Here is a 19,889-nt window from a genome sequence, read left to right as displayed (position 1 = left end):
TCGCAGTATGAAGACTTTTCCTCTTCAGTTGCCAATAGTGGAAGATGTAACAAGCCATCAGCATTGCTGTGTTGTTTGGTACCGTTGAGTTATATGTCATAAGAGTGGGCTCCTCGGAATAGTGCCCAGCGTTGTAACTGCGTAGCAGTCGTTACTGGAATCCCGTTCTTGGGGTTGAAAATGGACACAAGAGGCTGGTGGTCAGTCACTAGAGTAAACTTTTGTCTGCAGAGGTATTGGTGGAACTAGACTCTGTCAATCTGTGCATAGTTGTGTTCTATGCTTGTCAGTGATCTTGAAGCAAACACAATCGGGCGTTCAGACCCACCTTTCATAATGTGTGCCAAAATGGCTCTAATGGCGTAAAGGCATGCATCACACGCCAGTCTGATGGGCAGGGATGGGTCATAATGGGTGAACAATTCATCTGATGTTACTAGACTCTGATTCCCTGAATGCTCTTTCACATCTTTCTGACCATTCCCACTTTGCTCCTGCCTGTAACAGTGTGTTCAATGGGTGCAGCACTGTAGCAATGTTTGGGAGAAACCGGTGGTAGAAGTTTACAAGGCCCAAGTATGACCTGAGTTGTGACACATTTCCCGGTTTGGGTGTCTATAGCACCGCTCCAGTCTTCACTTCTTACTTATGTAAGCTATGCTTGTCAATAACATCCACAATGTGAGATTTTATTGTTGAAAAACTCGCATTTCTCTCTCTTTGTGCACAGACCACACCCACCCAGTCTGGTAAGCACTCTACCAAGGTTCTGGAGGTGTGCTTCATCATTTTTGCCAGTCATGATGATGTTATCAAGGTAACACTATGTTCCAGGATACCTTGGAGCACTTGGGCTATTACTCTTTGCCAAGTTGCTGGAGCTGATATGTTGCCAAAGATGAGACGATTATACTGGAACAATCCCTTGTGAATGTCGACTCTGAGGAACATGATTCCTCTGTCTCCATTTGCAGATAAGCATGTAACAAATCAGTCTTTGAAAACCTCTTCCCACGTGCCAAGGATGCAAAAATCTATTCATGGCAGAGGAAACTGCTCGGTACACAGCACAGGGCTGATGCTCACATTGAAGTCCCCATGAACGCGAACAGCTCGGACCTTCCTGTTCTTGATCACTGGGACAAAGGGCGTGACCCAATCACTCCACTCAACCTGGGAGAGAATTCTGGACTTCTCCACACCCTGAGGTTCTGCAGCCACTTAGGACATAGTGCATAAGGCACTGGACGCACTTTACGGAATTTTGGAGTTGCTGCTTCCAGTCCTCTTCTCAAATACCTTCTCATTAGCATTAAGCTGCTGTGACAGTCTCTGATCAGTGCTGCCTTTGCCTGATGATGCCACACTGAGAGCTTTGATCGTGTGCCAGTTTAGTTGGATTTTTCTCAAAGCGTTCACATCTGAAAAATGCTGGTCCTCAGTTTTTGATAAACACATTTCTAAGTTGTGTTTGGCCTCCATACATCACATTCGCCTTCAGTTTGTCTCTGCCTGTGTAAGTCTTTAGCACCACTGAAGTCTTCTCTGATGGTATCTTAGGAAACGGTCTGTTGTAGTCAGCCTCTGGAATTACGGACAAAACTGACCCTGTATCCAGCTCCAGTTTCAGTTTTACACCAGAAACATCTATTGTGATCCATATGATCTTGTGATCTGCTTCAGTAATACCATGCAGTGCTGGGCATGACAGTTCACCTTTGTCAGACTCTATGTTGTCTAATTCTGTTTTACATTTGTAACTTTATGCATTTGCTTTTCACTCGGTTGTGCTTTTTGTCTGCCTTGCACATTCTCTCTACACTTTCTGCAGACTTTGTCTGTGAACCAAGTTGTTTGCATCATGGGAGGTTTTGTCACATTGATGACATTTTTTTGCTTTTTGCACCATTCAGGGACAATTTGTGCATTTCACATTGTAACCTCCTTTTCTGTAGTTCTGCAGTGCCCTTTGCTGCAGTCTCAATGGTCAATGCCCATTCTAAGATTAAGTCTCGTTCAGACAGTAGCCTCTTTTGGGTGCTTTGACTATGCATGCCACATACAAGCATCAGAATGCATCAATGCACCTTAATGCATCAGAAAAGCCATCTTTAATGTCACAGTACTGGGAAAGTTTGTGCAGTTCTACAATGTATTCAGAAATGCTTTCATCCTTTGACTGGTTCCTTTTGTAAAATCTAAATCTCTCAGCTATTACCAGCAGTTTAGGGCTCAAGTGATTTTGTAAAATTGTAAGAATTTCATTGAATGTCTTGCTTGCTGGCTTCTCATGGGTTACTAGGCTGCATGAGAGACTGTCCATCCATGACCTGTTAAGAAGTGTAGGGTCTTTGCTCCTCCAAAATTTGTGTTACAATACAGTTCAACTCTCTCAATATACAACTCCCAGCTTTCATTAGTGCTATCAAATTCACCAACTTTCCTGACTCAAGCCACCACAGCGTTACTTTCACTTTAAATTCAGTGCGTCTTTCACTGTTACTCACAGGGCTTTCGGCTTTCTCGTGCTGTTTAACTCTCGCTATTTCATCCCATAACTGTTGTGCAGTTCGTGTTATTTTCTGACATTCAGGTTCGTACTTGTTGCCAATTTGTTGTGACTGTGCACAGCTACATGTTGATTAAATAAAAGCCGTATGCAGGAGGCGACTTTAACAGGTGTATTCACATCGCGCAGACAACATACCAATACGTAACACTAAAGGGGGAGGGGCTCATTGCTCTAAAAGAAATAGATCTATATACTACAGAAACATTGACTCTTTATTCATTGCTATAGATGCTACCTCCAAGGCAGAGTACAAAGTAAATGGCAGGATACTTGGTAGTGTGGAGGAGCAGAGGGATCTGGGGGTACATGTCCACAGATCCCTGAAAGTTGCCTCACAGGTGGATAGGGTAGTTAAGAAAGCTTTCATAAGTCGAGGGATAGAGTTTAAGAGTCGTGATGTAATGATGCAGCTCTATAAAACTCTGGTTAGGCCACACTTGGAGTACTGTGTCCAGTTCTGGTCACCTCACTATAGGAAGGATGTGGAAGCATTGGAAAGGGTACAGAGGAGATTTACCAGGATGTTGCCTGGTTTAGAAAGTATGCAATATGATCAGAGATTAAGGGAGCTAGGGCTTTACTCTTTGGAGAGAAGGAGGATGAGAGGAGACATGATAGAGGTGTACAAGATAATAAGAGGAATAGATAGTGTGGATAGCCAGCGCCTCTTCCCCAGGGCACCACTGCTCAATACAAGAGGACATGGCTTTAAGGTAAGGGGTGGGAAGTTCAAGGGGGATATTAGAGGAAGCTTTTTTACTCAGAGAGTGGTTGGTGCGTGGAATGCACTGCCTGAGTCAGTGGTGGAGGCAGATACACTAGTGAAGTTTAAGAGATTACTAGACAGGTATATGGAGGAATTTAAGGTGGAGGGGGTTATATGGGAGGCAGGGTCTGAGGGTCAGCACAACATTGTGGGCTGAAGGTCCTGTACTGTGCTGCACTATTCTATGTTTTTATGTACCTGACCTGCTGAGTTCCTCCAGCATTTTGTGTGTGTTATTCTGGTTTAACTCTTCCCATCACCAGCCAGAGCTTGTTCCTCTAGCGACACAGTAGTTTAGCATAACGCCAGTGACCAGAGGCGTGAGGCCTGTTAATCAGGAAGGGCTGTTACTCCCAGTCAGACACAGTGACTCCTGGATTGGTGGAGAAGCCAGAAAGCCTGTGTGACTGCTCCGTAAGCCGATGTGTAGTTACAACTTCCGACACGTTGTCCTTCTCAATACTTTGATTTATGTACAGGAGACGGGATGTTATGTTGAAGTTGTATAAGACATTGGTGAGGCCTAATTTGGAGTATTGCATGTGGTTTTCATCTTCAGGAAAGATGTAAACAATGTTGAAAGAGTACAGAGAAAATTTAGAAGGATGTTGCCAGGACTGGAGGACCTGAGTTATAAGAAATGATTGAATAGGTTAGGACTTTATTCCTTGGAATGTAGAAGACCGAGAGGAGATTTGATGGAGGCATACAAAATTATGAGGGCTATAGATAGTGTGGAATAGGTGGTGGATGGTTATATGAGTAGCTGGTGTGTATCACAAATCTAGATTATGTGACCACTAATGCCAGGCAGGCAGACAATCTCTGAAGAGTATTGATACTGGCTGGGGTCACCCATCTTGTAAAGACACTGCCCAGAAGAAGACAATGACAAACCACTTCTGTAGAAAAAATTGCCAAGATCAATTATGGTCACTGAAAGACCATGATCACCCACGTCATACGACATGGCATGTAATAAATTAACGTTAGTGTAAATGCAAGCGGGCTCTTTCCATTGAGGTTGGTTGAGATGAGAACTAAAGGTCATAGGTTACCGGTGAAAGGTGAAATAGTTAAGGGAACCTGAGGAGAAACAGAGGGCTGTGTGAATGTGGAACGAGCTGCCAGCTCAAATGGTGAATGTGAGTTTGATTGCAATGTTTAGGAGAAATTTGGATAGGTACATGGATGGGACAGGTATGGAGGGGTATGGTCCGGATGCAGGTCGATGGGACTCGGCATGGGCTGGATGGTTGAAGGGCCTGTTTCTGTGCTGCATGGTGGAGTGGATTTCCTTTGGAAGCTCCTGTCTCCTCACACAGTCCAAAGATTGTTAGGACATTGTAAATTGTCTTGTAGTTAATCAGGAGATTGCTGGGCAATGTTGCTTAAAGGGCCGGAATGGTCTATTCTGCACTCTATCGCAATAAATAAACAGAATTTTCTCAGGCTGTAGATAATACAGGGTATTACCGTGGCTCAGTAAGAGATAGCGTTCTTTCCTCAAAGTCAAAGTACTGTTGATGTATGTTTCTGAGCTGTTATTCTAGAGCAGATGAAGGGTTTTGACCTGAACCTCCACAGAAGCTGCCTGACCGCCCCCCCCACACACTCAAGTCCCTCCAGTTCCTTTGTGCATTTCTCTTAGAACAATGACTTTCCAAATGGGGATGTGTAAAGGTCCAAAAGGCTAGGTGACTGCTTGCAGTCCTGCATTTGCTGCTTTATCCCTGATCCAACCTCAGGGTCAGGTTGGTGGGACTTTGCAGTGCACATTAGTTCAGGACAGCCTGCAGTCACAAACTGTCCCATAAACAAGCAAGTTTTGTATCCACGTGTTTAGAATTTCTGCAACTACTCGGGGTGAGTGAAAGAATTGGGGGATGAGTCATGGACAAGTACAGCACAGAAACAGGCCCTTCAGCCCATCTAGTCTCGCCCGAGCCATTCAAACTGTCTACTCCCATTGACCTGCCCTGGGACCATAGCCCTCCAATCCATGTATCTATCCAAAAGTCCCTCAAATGTCAAAATCAACCTCGTATGCACCACTTGCGGTGGCAGCCTGATCCACACTCTCACCATCCTCTGAGGGAAGAAGTTTCCCCTCATGTTCCCCTTAAATTTCTCACCTTTCACCCCTAATTCATGAACTCTGGTTGTAGTCCCACTCAACCTCAGTGGGGAAAGCTTGCTTTCATTTATCCTCTCTATACCCCCCAGAATTCTGTATATCTCTATCAGATCTCCTCTCAATTTTCTACACTGCGAAGAATAAAGTCCTAACCTATTCAACCTTTCCTTATAACTCAGGTCCTCCAGACCTGGCAACATCCTTTAAGTTATTAAAAGGAACGATTCTGTAAAATATTTACATTTACTTTATTTCCTTTAGTACTGAGATTACATACTTAAAAACATTTAATTAAGACACCACAGGTTATTATTCCGGGCACTTAGCGCTACGATGAGAAATTATGCTGTTGTCAACAAGACTGAGTTGGGAATCTGTAGGCCAGGCAATGGAGGCTCCTGTCCTGTACAGGGCGGCTGGTGGGGTAAGGGAGTTCCATTCTTGTTCTGGCGAATAGTGAGAAGGAATTACTGTTCACAGCACATTGTAACATTTCCTGTTTAGTTATTTCAGTCCATGACATACATTAATGTATAAACACGAGGTTCTGCAGATGCTGGAAGTCCAGAGCAACACGCACACACACACACAAAATACTGGAAGAACTCAGCGGGTAAATGAATAGGAATAAACAATTAACATTTTGGGCCGAGACCCTTCATCAGCCCAAAGTGTCGACCGTTTATTATTTTCTATTACTTATAACCTTTGATAACAAGTTTGGTTGCTGCAATCGAGCCCACTGGCCCTCGGCCCAAAACATTGACATCTCTGTGGATGCTGCCTGAACTGCTAAGTTTCTCCAGCATTTTTGTGTGTGTTACTGTTGGTTGTTCTGGAGGTTTTATTCTCATCCCACCCCCTTCCTGTGCCATGCCACCTTACATTTATGGCATTTATAGTGAGAGGATTCGAGTACAGGAGCAGGGAGGTACTACTGCAGTTGTACAAGGCCTTGGTGAGACCACACCTGGAGTATTGTGTGCAGTTTTGGTCCCCTAATCTGAGGAAAGACATCTTTGCCATAGAGGGAGTACAAAGAAGGTTCACCAGATTGATTCCTGGGATGGCAGGACTTTCATATGAAGAAAGACTGGATGAACTGGGCTTGTACTCGTTGGAATTTAGAAGATTGAGGGGGGATCTGATTGAAACGTATAAGATCCTAAAGGGATTGGACAGGCTAGATGAAGGAAGATTGTTCCCGATGTTGGGGAAATCCAGAAAGAGGGGTCACAGTTTGAGGATAGAGGGGAAGCCTTTTAGGACTGAGATTAGGAAAAACTTCTTCACACAGAGAGTGGTGAATCTGTGGAATTCTCTGCCACAGGAAACTGTTGAGGCCAGTTCATTGGCTATATTTAAGAGGGAGTTAGATATGGCCCTTGTGGCTACAGGGGTCAGGGGGTATGGAGGGAAGGCTGGGGCGGGGTTCTGAGTTGGATGATCAGCAATGATCATAATAAATGGCGGTGCAGGCTCGAAGGGCTGAATGGCCTACTCCTGCACCTATTTTCTATGTTTCTATGTTTCTTACAGTGGATGGTTCTTATGTCCGTCAAGCCTCAGCCTGTCATCTGCACCAATCAGATTGTGAAAACTCCTCAAAAACTAATGAACAATTCTTGACAACTTTCAAAACTCTAATACATGTAAATCCAAGAAACAAAAAAAAATCAAAAGTAAATTAAAAACTACTTGCTTTAATGCCCTCAAGGTATTTTCTCCTAGGTTTTGTTCTCTGGGGATCGATGTGTAACGCTTTGAAATGTCGAGGCGTAATTGCAACGTTGGTACCTAGATCTGTAGCACCATGGGAAGTTACATTAGACACAGTAAGGATATTTCTACAGGGTTTTTCTCTTAACATGCAGTAAATGTGCTGAATTCTTTTCAGTGTTGTATGTGCAGTTTGGGAACACGTTAGAATTTGAAGAGAGTCGGGGTGACAAGGGTTTGAGTGGGTCTGATGCCAACGTCTGCTCCCATTGTGCCTGTCCACTCATGCACGCTCACCTGCTGGCACTGCGCTGTCTCAGTGAGGGATGGAAAGGGTTCACAAGTCTCCTCTGCTCTCACAAGGCCTGCTTTCCAGCCTCCTGCTCTTCTACCTTCCTTTGAATAGCTTGCGGACCAAAACCCATCGATAGTAACTTGCATTTGCATTTCTAATGAAGTATCATTGCCTCTGTTTTAACTTCAAGTGCATGCTAGAGTTATAGGGCACAACAGCACAGAAACAGGCTCCCCAGTCTATCTAGTCTAGGGCTTCCCAACTTTGGGTCCATAGCAGGAAAAAGAAGGTTGGGAACCTCAGGCCTAGTCCATTGACCTATTCAAACATTCCCTATAAGTGAGGTCCTCAAGTCCCGACAACATCCTTGTAAATGCATCTCGTCTGCGTCCAAGTGCCTAGTTCCATCGACCTGCAACTGGACCACAGCCACCCATGTGCTTATCCAAACTTCTCTTGAGACGGGATCAAACTTGCTCCACCACTTTCACTGGCAGCTCATTCCACACTCTAACCACCCTCTGAGTGAAGACGTTTCCCTTTAAACATTTCACCTTTTATACCCTTAACCTATGACCGCTAGTTCTAGAGTGGCCACCTGATCCAGGAAGTGACAGGTGGGGATGGGGAGAAACCTATCAAAGCATCTGGTGGGGGTTAAAGTCAAGGAGCTGAGGGCAAGCTGACCACTGGACCCAGACTGACCCTTCACCAAGTTCCTTCTGCATCACCGTGGAGACCTTGCCATCCCCCTGGGATGCAATTCTGGAGTTAACTTGCAGCTTGAGTCTGTGGTGAAGGTGGCAAATGTGCTATTAGCATTCATTTTATATTCTAGTATATAAAACCAAGGATATAATGCTAAGGCTTTACAAGACATTGGATCTTTAACCCATAACCTCCAATTCTAGTCTCGCTCAACCTCGGTGGAAAAAGCCTGGTTGCATTTACCTATCTAGACCTCCCCTCATTCCCCTTGCCCTAATCGATTCAATCTTTCCTCATGACTCAGGACCTCAAGTCCCAGTCCTCCAAGAGGATCACAACCTTGTTGTTGGGATGGAAGGTTTGTGTGCCTCAATGGCCCAGAGAGCTTTGTTGGCTGGAGTCAGGGCTTCGTGCTTTGGCTCTTGGTAGGGTCACCCATGCCAAACAGGTCAAAGAATAGAAGCCAGACTAAGAGTGGTCCACTGGGAGTGCGACGGAATTCCTGGGTCTCCACTTGGGACTTACACCATTGACAGTAGTGAAAACCGAGAGGAAGCTACTGACATGATGAAGGAAGCCCTGAACACCACCAGAGATGGTAGATCTTCACTGCTGCCTTAAATACCAGTGGTATAATGGGCAGTAAATCAAGTCCTTGCAAATGTTCTCTGCACTCTTTCCTGTTAGTGACTTGGAAATTTCCCCTTGAGACTTCGCTGCCTTTCAAAATTTTTAAACATTGGCATATCGGATATCTACCTCATTCTCCCTCAACCCTTCTCACTCTTGAACTTGCTTTCCCAGGTCTGTGTCAGTGACAGAGAACATTAACCCCTGCTTCTATCTCCATTGACACTGCCAAATCAGCTCAGTATCTGCAGCACAGTTTAGATTATCAGCTTTTATGTATTTATTACCCCTGCTGTCTGTGTTTAAGCTTGTTTGGGGATATTTACAATATTAATGATAAAATGCAAGCTATTGCTGTTATAGACAGGTTTAAGCTCTACACTGAAAGCGATAAGTGACTATTCAAGGGCCATAGATAGAGTGGATGTGTCCAATAGTGGAGGATTCTAGGACCAGAGGACACAACCTCTGAATACAAGGACCTCCCTTTAGAAGAGAGATAATCGCAGAAAGTACAGACCATCTAGTTTGAGCCAAAGTATTTGATCTGCCTACTCCCATCGACCTGCACTGGGACCGTAGCCCTCCAAACCCCTGCCATCCACGTACCAATTCAGACTTCTCTTAAATGTTGAAATAGAACTCACATGCACCATTTCCACTTGCAGCTCATTCCACACTCTCACTGAGTGAAGAAGTTTCCCCTTCAGTTCCCTTTAAGCTTTTCACCTTTTACCCACGACCTCTGGTTGTAGTCCCACCCAACCTCAGGGCTATAATCCCCTGGTTTAGATCCTTTCCCGCACAGCGGAACAACATTAGCTATCCACCAGTCCGCTGTGACCTTTTCTGTTGCTAAGAATGATTTAAATGTCTCTGCTAAGGCCCCGGCAATTTCTGCACTTGCCTCCCATAGGGTCTAAGGGAACACCTTGTCAGGAGATTTATTCACCCTAATTTGCCTCAGGATAGCAAGCACCTCCTCCTGCGTAATCTGTACAGGGTCCATGAAGTTGATGCTGCTTTGCCTCACTTCCATAGACTCTGTGTCTTTACAAGGAGGAATTTCTTTGTGAATCTGTGGAATTCATTTCCACAGTCGGCCGTGGAGGCAGGAGAACGGGCTTGATGGGGGAAGATAAGTCAGCCATGATGGAATGGGGTAGCAGGCTCAATGGGCCAAATGGTCTTAAACGAGCTACCAGCAAAAGTCATTGGCTTCGAGTGTTAAATATTTCTCTCTCTACTGATGCTGCCTGACCTGCTGTGTATTGTCTGTAGATTATGGTTTTATTTCAGATTTGTCCTTAGACTGAGGTAGCTGTGCGGTAAATCCTGGATGAATGAAAACATATAGGAACAGTGCTGTAGAGCGAACTGGCAAGGGAAAGAAAAGTTGTTTTGTTTGGTTGTATACATGTACAGTCAGATGATAATGAATTTGAAATTGAACGGTGGGTACTGCCTTCAGTGAAGGTATACAACCCTTGTGCATTCACCCATCTATGGGTCACAGTTTTCGTGTTATATCCATCCAAAGACTGGGTTGTGGTACCGAGAGAAACTTCGGCTCTGAGCTAGGTGTAGGAGCTGACCCAAGCCTCGGCCTCTGTTGAGGCACAGGAAGAAGTCTGTGGGGATGTCTGCCAGAGAGGGGATTCTGTGTGGTTGGAGCGAGGGCCTCGGGAGACATGGTCCAAGGTGATTTCATAACTCTGCTCCCTGGGCTGTTCTGTAATAGAGTACTGACCCCACAGTCAGCAGCAGCCAGCTCGGGGGGGCTCAGAAGCCTCTGTCTGGAGTAGGTGCATGGTCAGTTCTGTGGAAAGAGAGCACAAGGTTAGACAGAGCTGAACCCTCACCCTAATAGCACTTTAACCAAGTAGCTGCCTCTAAGTCAGAACGTTCTGGTTTTAAACCTCCGTGCAGCACTGAAAGAACAATGAACAGGTAGACACATTGGGTGAGATGTTAAAATCATTTCCTGGCTCCATGGATGCCAGAACATCAGTTTCTTTTAAACTTTATTTTCATTGTTTTGCCAATAACAGAACAAACAGGATAAATACACACAGACAGACAGGGTCATAATAGGTGAAGTAAAATCCGTATCTTATAATAGAAAAGGGTTACATTGGGTTAACCACACTCTTATGTCCATAATTGTCCTTCAAAGTCTCAGGGGACCTTAAGATCCATGACCTTAAAGTCCATTCTGCAGGTTCCCTCATAGGAAGAAATAAAACAAAGTTCTTCAATCCAAATAAATGTACAGTGAAGAAGTCATTTCAGGTTCAAATAAAATGTCCAATTTTCTCAGTATTTTTCAATTTTTTTAGTGTCAATTGTTCCATAACATATATTTCTTGAACTATTTCTATCCTTTCCAGGACGATAGGAGACTCTTTGCTTGGCCGTTTCCTGATAATCACTTTCTTACTGGCTGCTGGTAGTATTTGTAACAAATATCTTTCATGAATTTTGAGCTTATTTGGTACATTACCCAAATAACGATAAAGTCAAAATTAATTGCTGGGCTGATTATCGATCTTATCTCTGTTACCACATCTAACCAATAAGACAGAATCTTTGGACACTCCCAGAAAATATGAAAATGATCAGCCAACACATTATCACACATTCTCCAAAATTGACCTTGTTCAGGTCTGATACTTTGTAACTTCTATATTTTTGGCGTTATGAAAAATCTTAAGGTATTCTTCCAGGTGAATTCCCTCCACAGACCTGAGCTTGAAGTAGTCGAATGTGTTCTGCGTATGTTTAACCAATCATCTTCTGTCAATTATATGTTGGCTTCTCTCTCCCATTTTGATTTAACATACATTGTGGAGAGACCCCTGTTAGATTGTAAAATCGAGTAAATCCTGGTTATGTTTCTTTTTAAAATTCCTTTAGGCACATCAATGAATATATTAATCAGACTTAACCTTTCTCTCCAATAGTTTAAATATTTTGAAGATATCTAAAGAAGTTTTGTTTCTCTAAGTGATATGTTTCTGTGAGTTGTTGAAAGGACGCCAAGCCCTTAATGGAAGATATTGTACAGTATGAGGTGATTCCCTTACTTGTCCAATGTGTAAACCTACCACCCAATTGTGCTGGGAGGAATTCTGTGTCATGTGCCACCCAACGTAGTATTTTTACATTTCTTTCAAATTTTGGGTCTTTCAATTCTTTATACCAGATGTTTAGTGGGACCATTGTCCACTGAGTCAGTTTATTTAAATGCTTCTTTGGAGTATTTTATCCACCAGTGAAGATTGGAGAGGGATATTTATTAGACTTTGCTCTAAATCCTTCCACTTTGCCTCACAATTAGGGTCACCCCAACAGACCAGACTGTGCAGCTGTGCTGCTCTGTAATAGTCTTCAAAGCAAGGCGCAGCAAATCCACCTTTATCCTTACGCAGCTGTAATGTCTGAAATCTAATTCTTGGTTTCTGTTTTCCCCAAATAAATGTTGAAATCATTCTTTTCCATTCATTAAATTGCTTAAAAGGTACTTCAACAGGCAATGATTGAAAAAGAAAGAGCAATCTAGGTAATACATTCATCTTTACGGCTTCTATTCGATTATACATATTCACTGGCAGCAGTGAACATCTGTTTAAGTCTGCCTAATATCAGCTGTCATGGGAATATAATTATGTTCGTAGATAGTAGACAAGTCTTTAGGTATTTGTACTCCTAGGTATTTAATAATATTACCTTTCCATTGGAATTTACTCATTCTGTAAATGTTTTCTTGTGGTTCGTAATTAAAATTCAAAGTTTGGGTTTTATGTAAATTTAATTTATCGCCAGAGTAGGAACCAAATTCTTTCAGCAGGGATAATAATTTAGGCAAACCTGCATTGGGACTGGTAAGAGTCACGAGAATGTCATCCGCATACAGACAAATCTTATATTCTGTATCTCTGATCAGTACACCTGTTATGATCGTGTCTTCTCCAATTGCCTGGGCCAATGGCTCAATGAAAAGAGCGAAAAGCGTGGGGCTTAAGGGGCACCCTTGTCGGCATCCCCTTTCAAGAAATATTGTTTTAGATAAATTCCCATTTATTTTAATTCTGGCTGTAGGGGAAGAATATAAAGATTTCAGACATCCAACTACCTGATTATTGAAGCCAAACTGCTTAAGCACCAAGTACCGAGTCAAAGGCCTTTTCAGCATCAAGGCTAATAACTACAGATTCCAGGTTATTATTGCTCCTGTGGTCAATGAGATGAAGGGCCCGTCTCACATTGTCCTGGATTTGCCTATTTTTTACAAAACCTGTTTGACCTGTGTCAATTAGATCTAGAATTATATTTTCCAATCTTTTTACTAATATTGATGCAAATAATCTACAATCTATGTTTAGAACAGATATGGGCCTATAGAAACTGCATTTAGTCCGATCCTTACCATTTTTAGGAACTACTAAAATTATTGCTTGATTCCAGGACAATGGAGTCTCCCCTCCTCCGAGAACATAATTAAAACATTTCTTAAGTATTGGTATTATTATCTCTCTGAAAGTTTTGTACCATTCCGCTGGATAGCCATCAACGCCTGAGATTTTATTTGTTTTTAATGCTGATATAGCCTTACCTATTTCTTCTTCTGTTATCTCCTGAGTTATTACTTTATTTTGCTCCGTTCCTACAGATGGTAAATCTAAGGACGTTAAGAAGTTAGATATGTCTGCTAACTCTGCAGCTTTGGGTTGAGCGTATAACATTATGTAGTAGGTTTTGAAAGATTTTTGCATGTCTTCCAATTTGTGAAGCATCTTATTAGCCTGGGGGTCTTTCACCCTGTGTATGGATCTCTCAGCCTGATGTTTACATATTCTCCATGCAAGTAATTTCTTAGATTTGGGACTATTCTCATAGAAAGTTTGTTTAACAAACTTAGTTCTCTTCTCAACTTCACTTTCATAAATATTATTTACAGTTTGTTTTGTATCCAAAATTTGATTCAAGACATTACTGTCATTATACTCCATATGCTTACTCTCCAAAAATTGTAATTTTTCAGTAAGATCCTTGATTTGTTTCTCTTTTTCCTTTTTCTTCAGAGCTGGCTACTTTATGAGTTTACCCCTAATAACAGCTTTTGCAGCATCCCACAGAGTTCTGGGGGACACTGTTCCTCATCATTATATATCGTATAATCTTCAAACTCTTTCTTTAGGTATTTTGAATATAGGGCTTCATTCAAAAGACTGGTATTAAGTCCCACAAGGTATCTTTGGGCTTGTTGTCTAAATGTAATGTTAAGTTAACCCCTGCGTGGTCAGAGATGTCTCTTACCCCTATATCGCATTTTATAATCCTGTGTCTCTCTGAATTAAACATAAAAAATAATCTATTCTCGAGTACACGGAGTGGGGGTGAGGAAAAAATAAGCTGAAATGTCCAGCAAGTGGGTGTAACTCTCTCCATATATTGATTCGAAGAAGGAGTCTGAGAGTCTGAGTGGGAGTGCCGAGAAAGAGATTTTTGAAATTTTCGTTATTTTTTTTTTCTCCAACGGCTTTCTGAGAGGCGGGACTGCGCAGGCGTGTGACGTCGGGCAGTGCAGCGCGGCAGATTTAAAAGGGCAGACATCCTGCTTCGGGTTTGATTCGAAGAAGGAGTCTGAGAGTCTGAGTGGGAGTGCCGAGAAAGACATTTTTGAAATTTTCGTTATTTTTTTTTCTCCAACGGCTTTCTGAGAGGCGGGACTGCGCAGGCATGTGACGTCGGGCAGTGCAGCGCGGCAGATTTAAAAGGAACAAAGCCTCATAGAGCGGGCAGCGTAGTTTGCGGGCTGCGGAGTGAGCCGGGAGCAGAGTGAAGACTTAAGGGCTTCGGCTCAACGGGCTTAGGCGGAAGCGGGCGAGGCGAGGAAGGTTTGACATTCATTTTCTGTTGCTATTTGAGGAGAGGGGCATTATGACTGTGAGGGCAGTTTGCTGTTCTCGGTGTCGGATGTGGGAGGCCCTGGAGTCTCCAAGCCTCCCGGACGTCTACATCTGCGCCAAATGCATCGAGATGCAGCTCCTAAGGGACCGCGTTACGGAACTGGAGCTGCAGCTCGATGACCTTCGTCTAGTCAGGGAGAGCGAGGAGGTGATAGAGAGGAGTGGAAGGCAGGTGGTCACACCGGGGCCACGGGAGGCAGACAAGTGGGTCACGGTTAGAAGGGGGAAGGGGAAGAGTCAGGTAATAGGGAGTACCCCGGTGGCTGTGCCCCTTAACAACAGGTACTCCTGTTTGAGTACTGTTGGGGGGGACAGCTTACCCGGGGGAAGCGACAGTGGCCGTGCCTCCGGCACAGAGTCCGGCCCTGTAGCTCAGAAGGGTAGGGCAAGGAAGAGGAGGGCAGTTGTGATAGGGGACTCGATAGTAAGGGGGTCAGATAGGCGATTCTGTGGACGCAGTCCAGAGACCCGGATGGTAGTTTGCCTCCCTGGTGCCAGGGTCCGGGATATTTCTGATCATGTCCAAGATATCCTGAAGTGGGAGGGTGAGGAGCCAGAGGTCGTGGTACATATAGGTACCAATGACATAGGTAGGAAAAGGGATGAGGTCCTGAAAGGAGAATATAGGGAGCTAGGAAGGGAGTTGAGAAAAAGGACCGCAAAGGTAGTAATCTCGGGATTACTGCCTGTGCCACGCGACAGTGAGAGTAGGAATGCGATGAGGTGGAGGATAAATGCGTGGCTGAGGGATTGGAGCGGGGGCAGGGATTCAAGTTTTTGGATCATTGGGACCTCTTTTGGCGCAGGCGTGACCTGTACAAAAAGGACGGGTTACACTTGAATCCTAGGGGGACCAATATCCTGGCAGGGAGATTAGCGAGGGCTACTGAGGTGACTTTAAACTAGAATGGTTGGGGGGTGGGAATCAAATTAAAGAGGCTAGGCGTGAGGAGGTTAGTTCACAACAGAGGGATGGGAACCAGTGCAGAGAGACAGAGGGGTGTAAAGTGAGGGTAGAAGCAAAAAGTACAAAGGAGAAAAGTAAAAGTGGCAGGCCGACAAATCCAGGGCAAGCATTAAAAAGGGCCACTTTTCAACATAATTGTATAAGGGCTAAGAGAGTTGTAAAAGAGCGCCTGAAGGCTTTATGTGTCAATGCAAGGAGCATTCGTAATAAGATGGATGAATTGAAAGTGCAGATTGTTATTAATGATTATGATATAGTTGGGATCACAGAGACATGGCTCCAGGGTGACCAGCGATGGGAGCTCAACGTTCAGGGATATTCAATAGTCAGGAGGGATAGACATGAAGGAAGGGGAGGTGGGGTGGCGTTGCTGGTTAAAGAAGAGATTAATGCAATAGAAAGGAAGGACATAAGCCGGGAAGATGTGGAATCGATATGGGTAGAGCTGCGTAACACTAAGGGGCAGAAGACGCTGGTGGGAGTTGTGTACAGGCCACCTAACAGTAGTAGTGAGGTCGGAGATGGTATTAAACAGGAAATTAGAAATGTGTGCAATAAAGGAACAGCAGTTATAATGGGTGACTTCAATCTACATGTAGACTGGGTGAACCAAATTGGTAAAGGTGCTGAGGAAGAGGATTTCTTGGAATGTATGCGGGATGGTTTTTTGAACCAACATGTCGAGGAACCAACCAGAGAGCAGGCTATTCTGGACTGGGTTTTGAGCAATGAGGAAGGGTTAATTAGCGATCTTGTCGTGAGAGGCCCCTTGGGTAAGAGTGACCATAATATGGTGGAATTCTTCATTAATATGGAGAGTGACATAGTTAATTCAGAAACAAAGGTTCTGAACTTAAAGAGGGGTAACTTTGAAGGTATGAGACGTGAATTAGCTAAGATAGACTGGCAAATGACACAAAGGATTGACCGTGGATATGCAATGGCAAGCATTTAAAGGTTGCATGGATGAACTACAACAATTGTTCATCCCAGTCTGGCAAAAGAATAAATCAAGGAAGGTAGTGCACCCGTGGCTGACAAGAGAAATTAGGGATAGTATCAATTCCAAAGAAGTAGCATACAAATTAGCCAGAGAAAGTGGCTCACCTGAGGACTGGGAGAAATTCAGAGTTCAGCAGAGGAGGACAAAGGGCTTAATTAGGAAGGGGAAAAAAGATTATGAGAGAAAACTGGCAGGGAACATAAAAACGGACTGTAAAAGCTTTTATAGATATGTAAAAAGGAAAAGACTGGTAAAGACAAATGTAGGTCCCCTGCAGACAGAGACAGGTGAATTGATTATGGGGAGCAAGGACATGGCAGACCAATTGAATAATTACTTTGGTTCTGTCTTCACTAAGGAGGACATAAATAATCTTCCAGAAATAGTAAGGAACAGAGGGTCCAGTGAGATGGAGGAACTGAGTGAAATATATGTTAGTAGGGAAGTGGTGTTAGGTAAATTGAAGGGATTGAAGGCAGATAAATCCCCAGGGCCAGATGGTCTGCATCCTAGAGTGCTTAAGGAAGTAGCCCAAGAAATAGTGGATGCATTAGTGATAATTTTTCAAAACTCGTTAGATTCTGGACTAGTTCCTGAGGATTGGAGGGTGGCTAATGTAACCCCACTTTTTAAAAAAGGAAGGAGAGAGAAACTGGGGAATTATAGACCGGTTAGCCTAACGTCGGTGGTGGGGAAACTGCTGGAGTCAGTTGTCAAAGATGTGATAACAGCACATTTGGAAAACGGTGAAATGATCGGACAAAGTCAGCATGGATTTGTGAAAGGAAAATCATGTCTGACGAATCTCATAGAATTTTTTGAGGATGTAACTAGTAGAGTGGATAGGGGAGAACCAGTGGATGTGGTATATTTGGATTTTCAAAAGGCTTTTGACAAGGTCCCACACAGGAGATTAGTGTGCAAACTTAAAGCACACGGTATTGGGGGTAAGGTATTGGTGTGGGTGGAGAATTGGTTAGCAGACAGGAAGCAAAGAGTGGGAATAAACGGGACCTTTTCAGAATGGCAGGCGGTGACTAGTGGGGTACAGCAAGGCTCAGTGCTGGGACCCCAGTTGTTTACAATATATATTAATGACTTGGATGAGGGAATTAAATGCAGCATCTCCAAGTTTGCGGATGACACGAAGCTGGGTGGCAGTGTTAGCAGTGAGGAGGATGCTAAGAGGATGCAGGGTGACTTGGATAGGTTGGGTGAGTGGGCAAACTCATGGCAGATGCAATTTAATGTGGATAAATGTGAAGTTATCCACTTTGGTGGCAAAAATAGGAAAACAGATTATCATCTGAATGGTGGCCGATTAGGAAAAGGGGAGGTGCAACGAGACCTGGGTGTCATTATACACCAGTCATTGAAAGTGGGCATGCAGGTACAGCAGGCGGTGAAAAAGGCAAATGGTATGCTGGCATTTATAGCGAGAGGATTCGAGTACAGGAGCAGGGAGGTACTACTGCAGTTGTACAAGGCCTTGGTGAGACCACACCTGGAGTATTGTGTGCAGTTTTGGTCCCCTAATCTGAGGAAAGACATCTTTGCCATAGAGGGAGTACAAAGAAGGTTCACCAGATTGATTTCCTGGGATGGCAGGACTTTCATATGAAGAAAGACTGGATGAACTGGGCTTGTACTCGTTGGAATTTAGAAGATTGAGGGGGGATCTGATTGAAACGTATAAGATCCTAAAGGGATTGGACAGGCTAGATGCAGGAAGATTGTTCCCGATGTTGGGGAAGTCCAGAACGAGGGGTCACAGTTTGAGGATAGAGGGGAAGCCTTTTAGGACCGAGATTAGGAAAAACTTCTTCACACAGAGAGTGGTGAATAGAAACATAGAAAATAGGTGCAGGAGTAGGCCATTCGGCCCTTCGAGCCTGCACCGCCATTTATTATGATCATGGCTGATCATCCAACTCAGAACCCCGCCCCAGCCTTCCCTCCATACCCCCTGACCCCTGTAGCCACAAGGGCCATATCTAACTCCCTCTTAAACATAGCCAATGAACTGGCCTCAACAGTTTCCTGTGGCAGAGAATTCCACAGATTCACCACTCTCTGTGTGAAGAAGTTTTTCCTAATCTCGGTCCTAAAATCTGTGGAATTCTCTGCCACAGGAAACTGTTGTTTCCACAAATGAAACATTTAGTGTAACTTCTTTATGATCAATAAAACCCTTCACCAGTAAATAACGCTCTTCTTTGTCTGTAATCTGCGAGGAAAACCGGAAATTTACTTTATTTGAGATTAATATTGCAACTCCCCTTGCGTTTCCCCTCTCAAAAGAGTAACAACAATTTTTAAATCCCATTTTGCGTAACTTCTCATGTTCAATTTTTGAAAGGTGAGTTTCTTGCCAAAAAATTATATCTTGCTTTTCTCTCTTCATTTTAGCTAGAGCTAAATTCTTTTGATTGGGTTCTATAACCCATTCACATTAAGGGTGATTACTCTGTATTCTTGATACGGCATTCCACACCAGTAAAAAAGGGTTTATATAAATAGTTAAAAATCCCGAGATGACCTAAACAAATGAACTTCTGTCTGTACAACAAACTAACATTTAACATATAAACAACACATAACATCTGTGACTTCCACCTTTGAAGTTTAAACTTCAGTCAGCATGGACTTACGAAGGGGAAATCATGCTTGACTAATCTTCTGGAATTTTTTGAAGATGTAATTGAAAATGGACAAGGGAGAGCCATTTGATGTAGTGTACCTGGACTTTCAGAAAGCTTTGACAAGGTCCCACATAGGAGATTAGTGGGCAAAATTAAAGCACATGATATTGGGGGTAGGGTACTGACATGGATCGTAAATTGGTTTGCAGACAGGAAACAAAGAGTAGGGATTAACGGGTCCCTTTCAGAATGGCAGGCAGTGACTAGTGGGGTACCGCAAGGCTCGGTGCTGGGTCCGCAGCTATTTACAATATACATTAATGATTTAGATGAAGGGATTAAAAGTAACATTAGCAAATTTGCAGATGACACAAAGCTGGGTGGCAGTGTGAAATGTGAGGAGGATGTTATGAGAACGCAGGGTGACTTGGACAGGCTGGGTGAGTGGGCAGATGCTTGGCAGATGCAGTTTAATGTG

At 43.6% G+C, this 19,889-nt stretch overlaps 1 protein-coding gene across 2 annotated transcripts in view; it reads right to left on the bottom strand.

Moving 5' to 3' along the window:
* Positions 1-3,075: 3,075 nt before the first annotated feature.
* The window catches only part of LOC134354603 (hypoxia-inducible factor 3-alpha-like), a 60,577-nt gene continuing 43,763 nt past the window's right edge, over positions 3,076-19,889 (bottom strand). For both annotated transcript variants that reach the window (XM_063063598.1, XM_063063599.1), the window contains exon 13: positions 3,076-10,646. In XM_063063598.1, the coding sequence (XP_062919668.1) occupies positions 10,585-10,646 (62 nt within the window). In that variant the 3' untranslated portion in view covers positions 3,076-10,584. The remainder of the gene's footprint in view (positions 10,647-19,889) is intronic.

The sequence above is a fragment of the Mobula hypostoma genome, chromosome 12 (genome assembly GCF_963921235.1).
Source record: "Mobula hypostoma chromosome 12, sMobHyp1.1, whole genome shotgun sequence".
Classification (NCBI taxonomy): domain Eukaryota; kingdom Metazoa; phylum Chordata; class Chondrichthyes; order Myliobatiformes; family Myliobatidae; genus Mobula; species Mobula hypostoma.
Note: the sequence above shows the minus strand (reverse complement) of the source record. Positions and strands in the feature narration are given on the sequence as shown.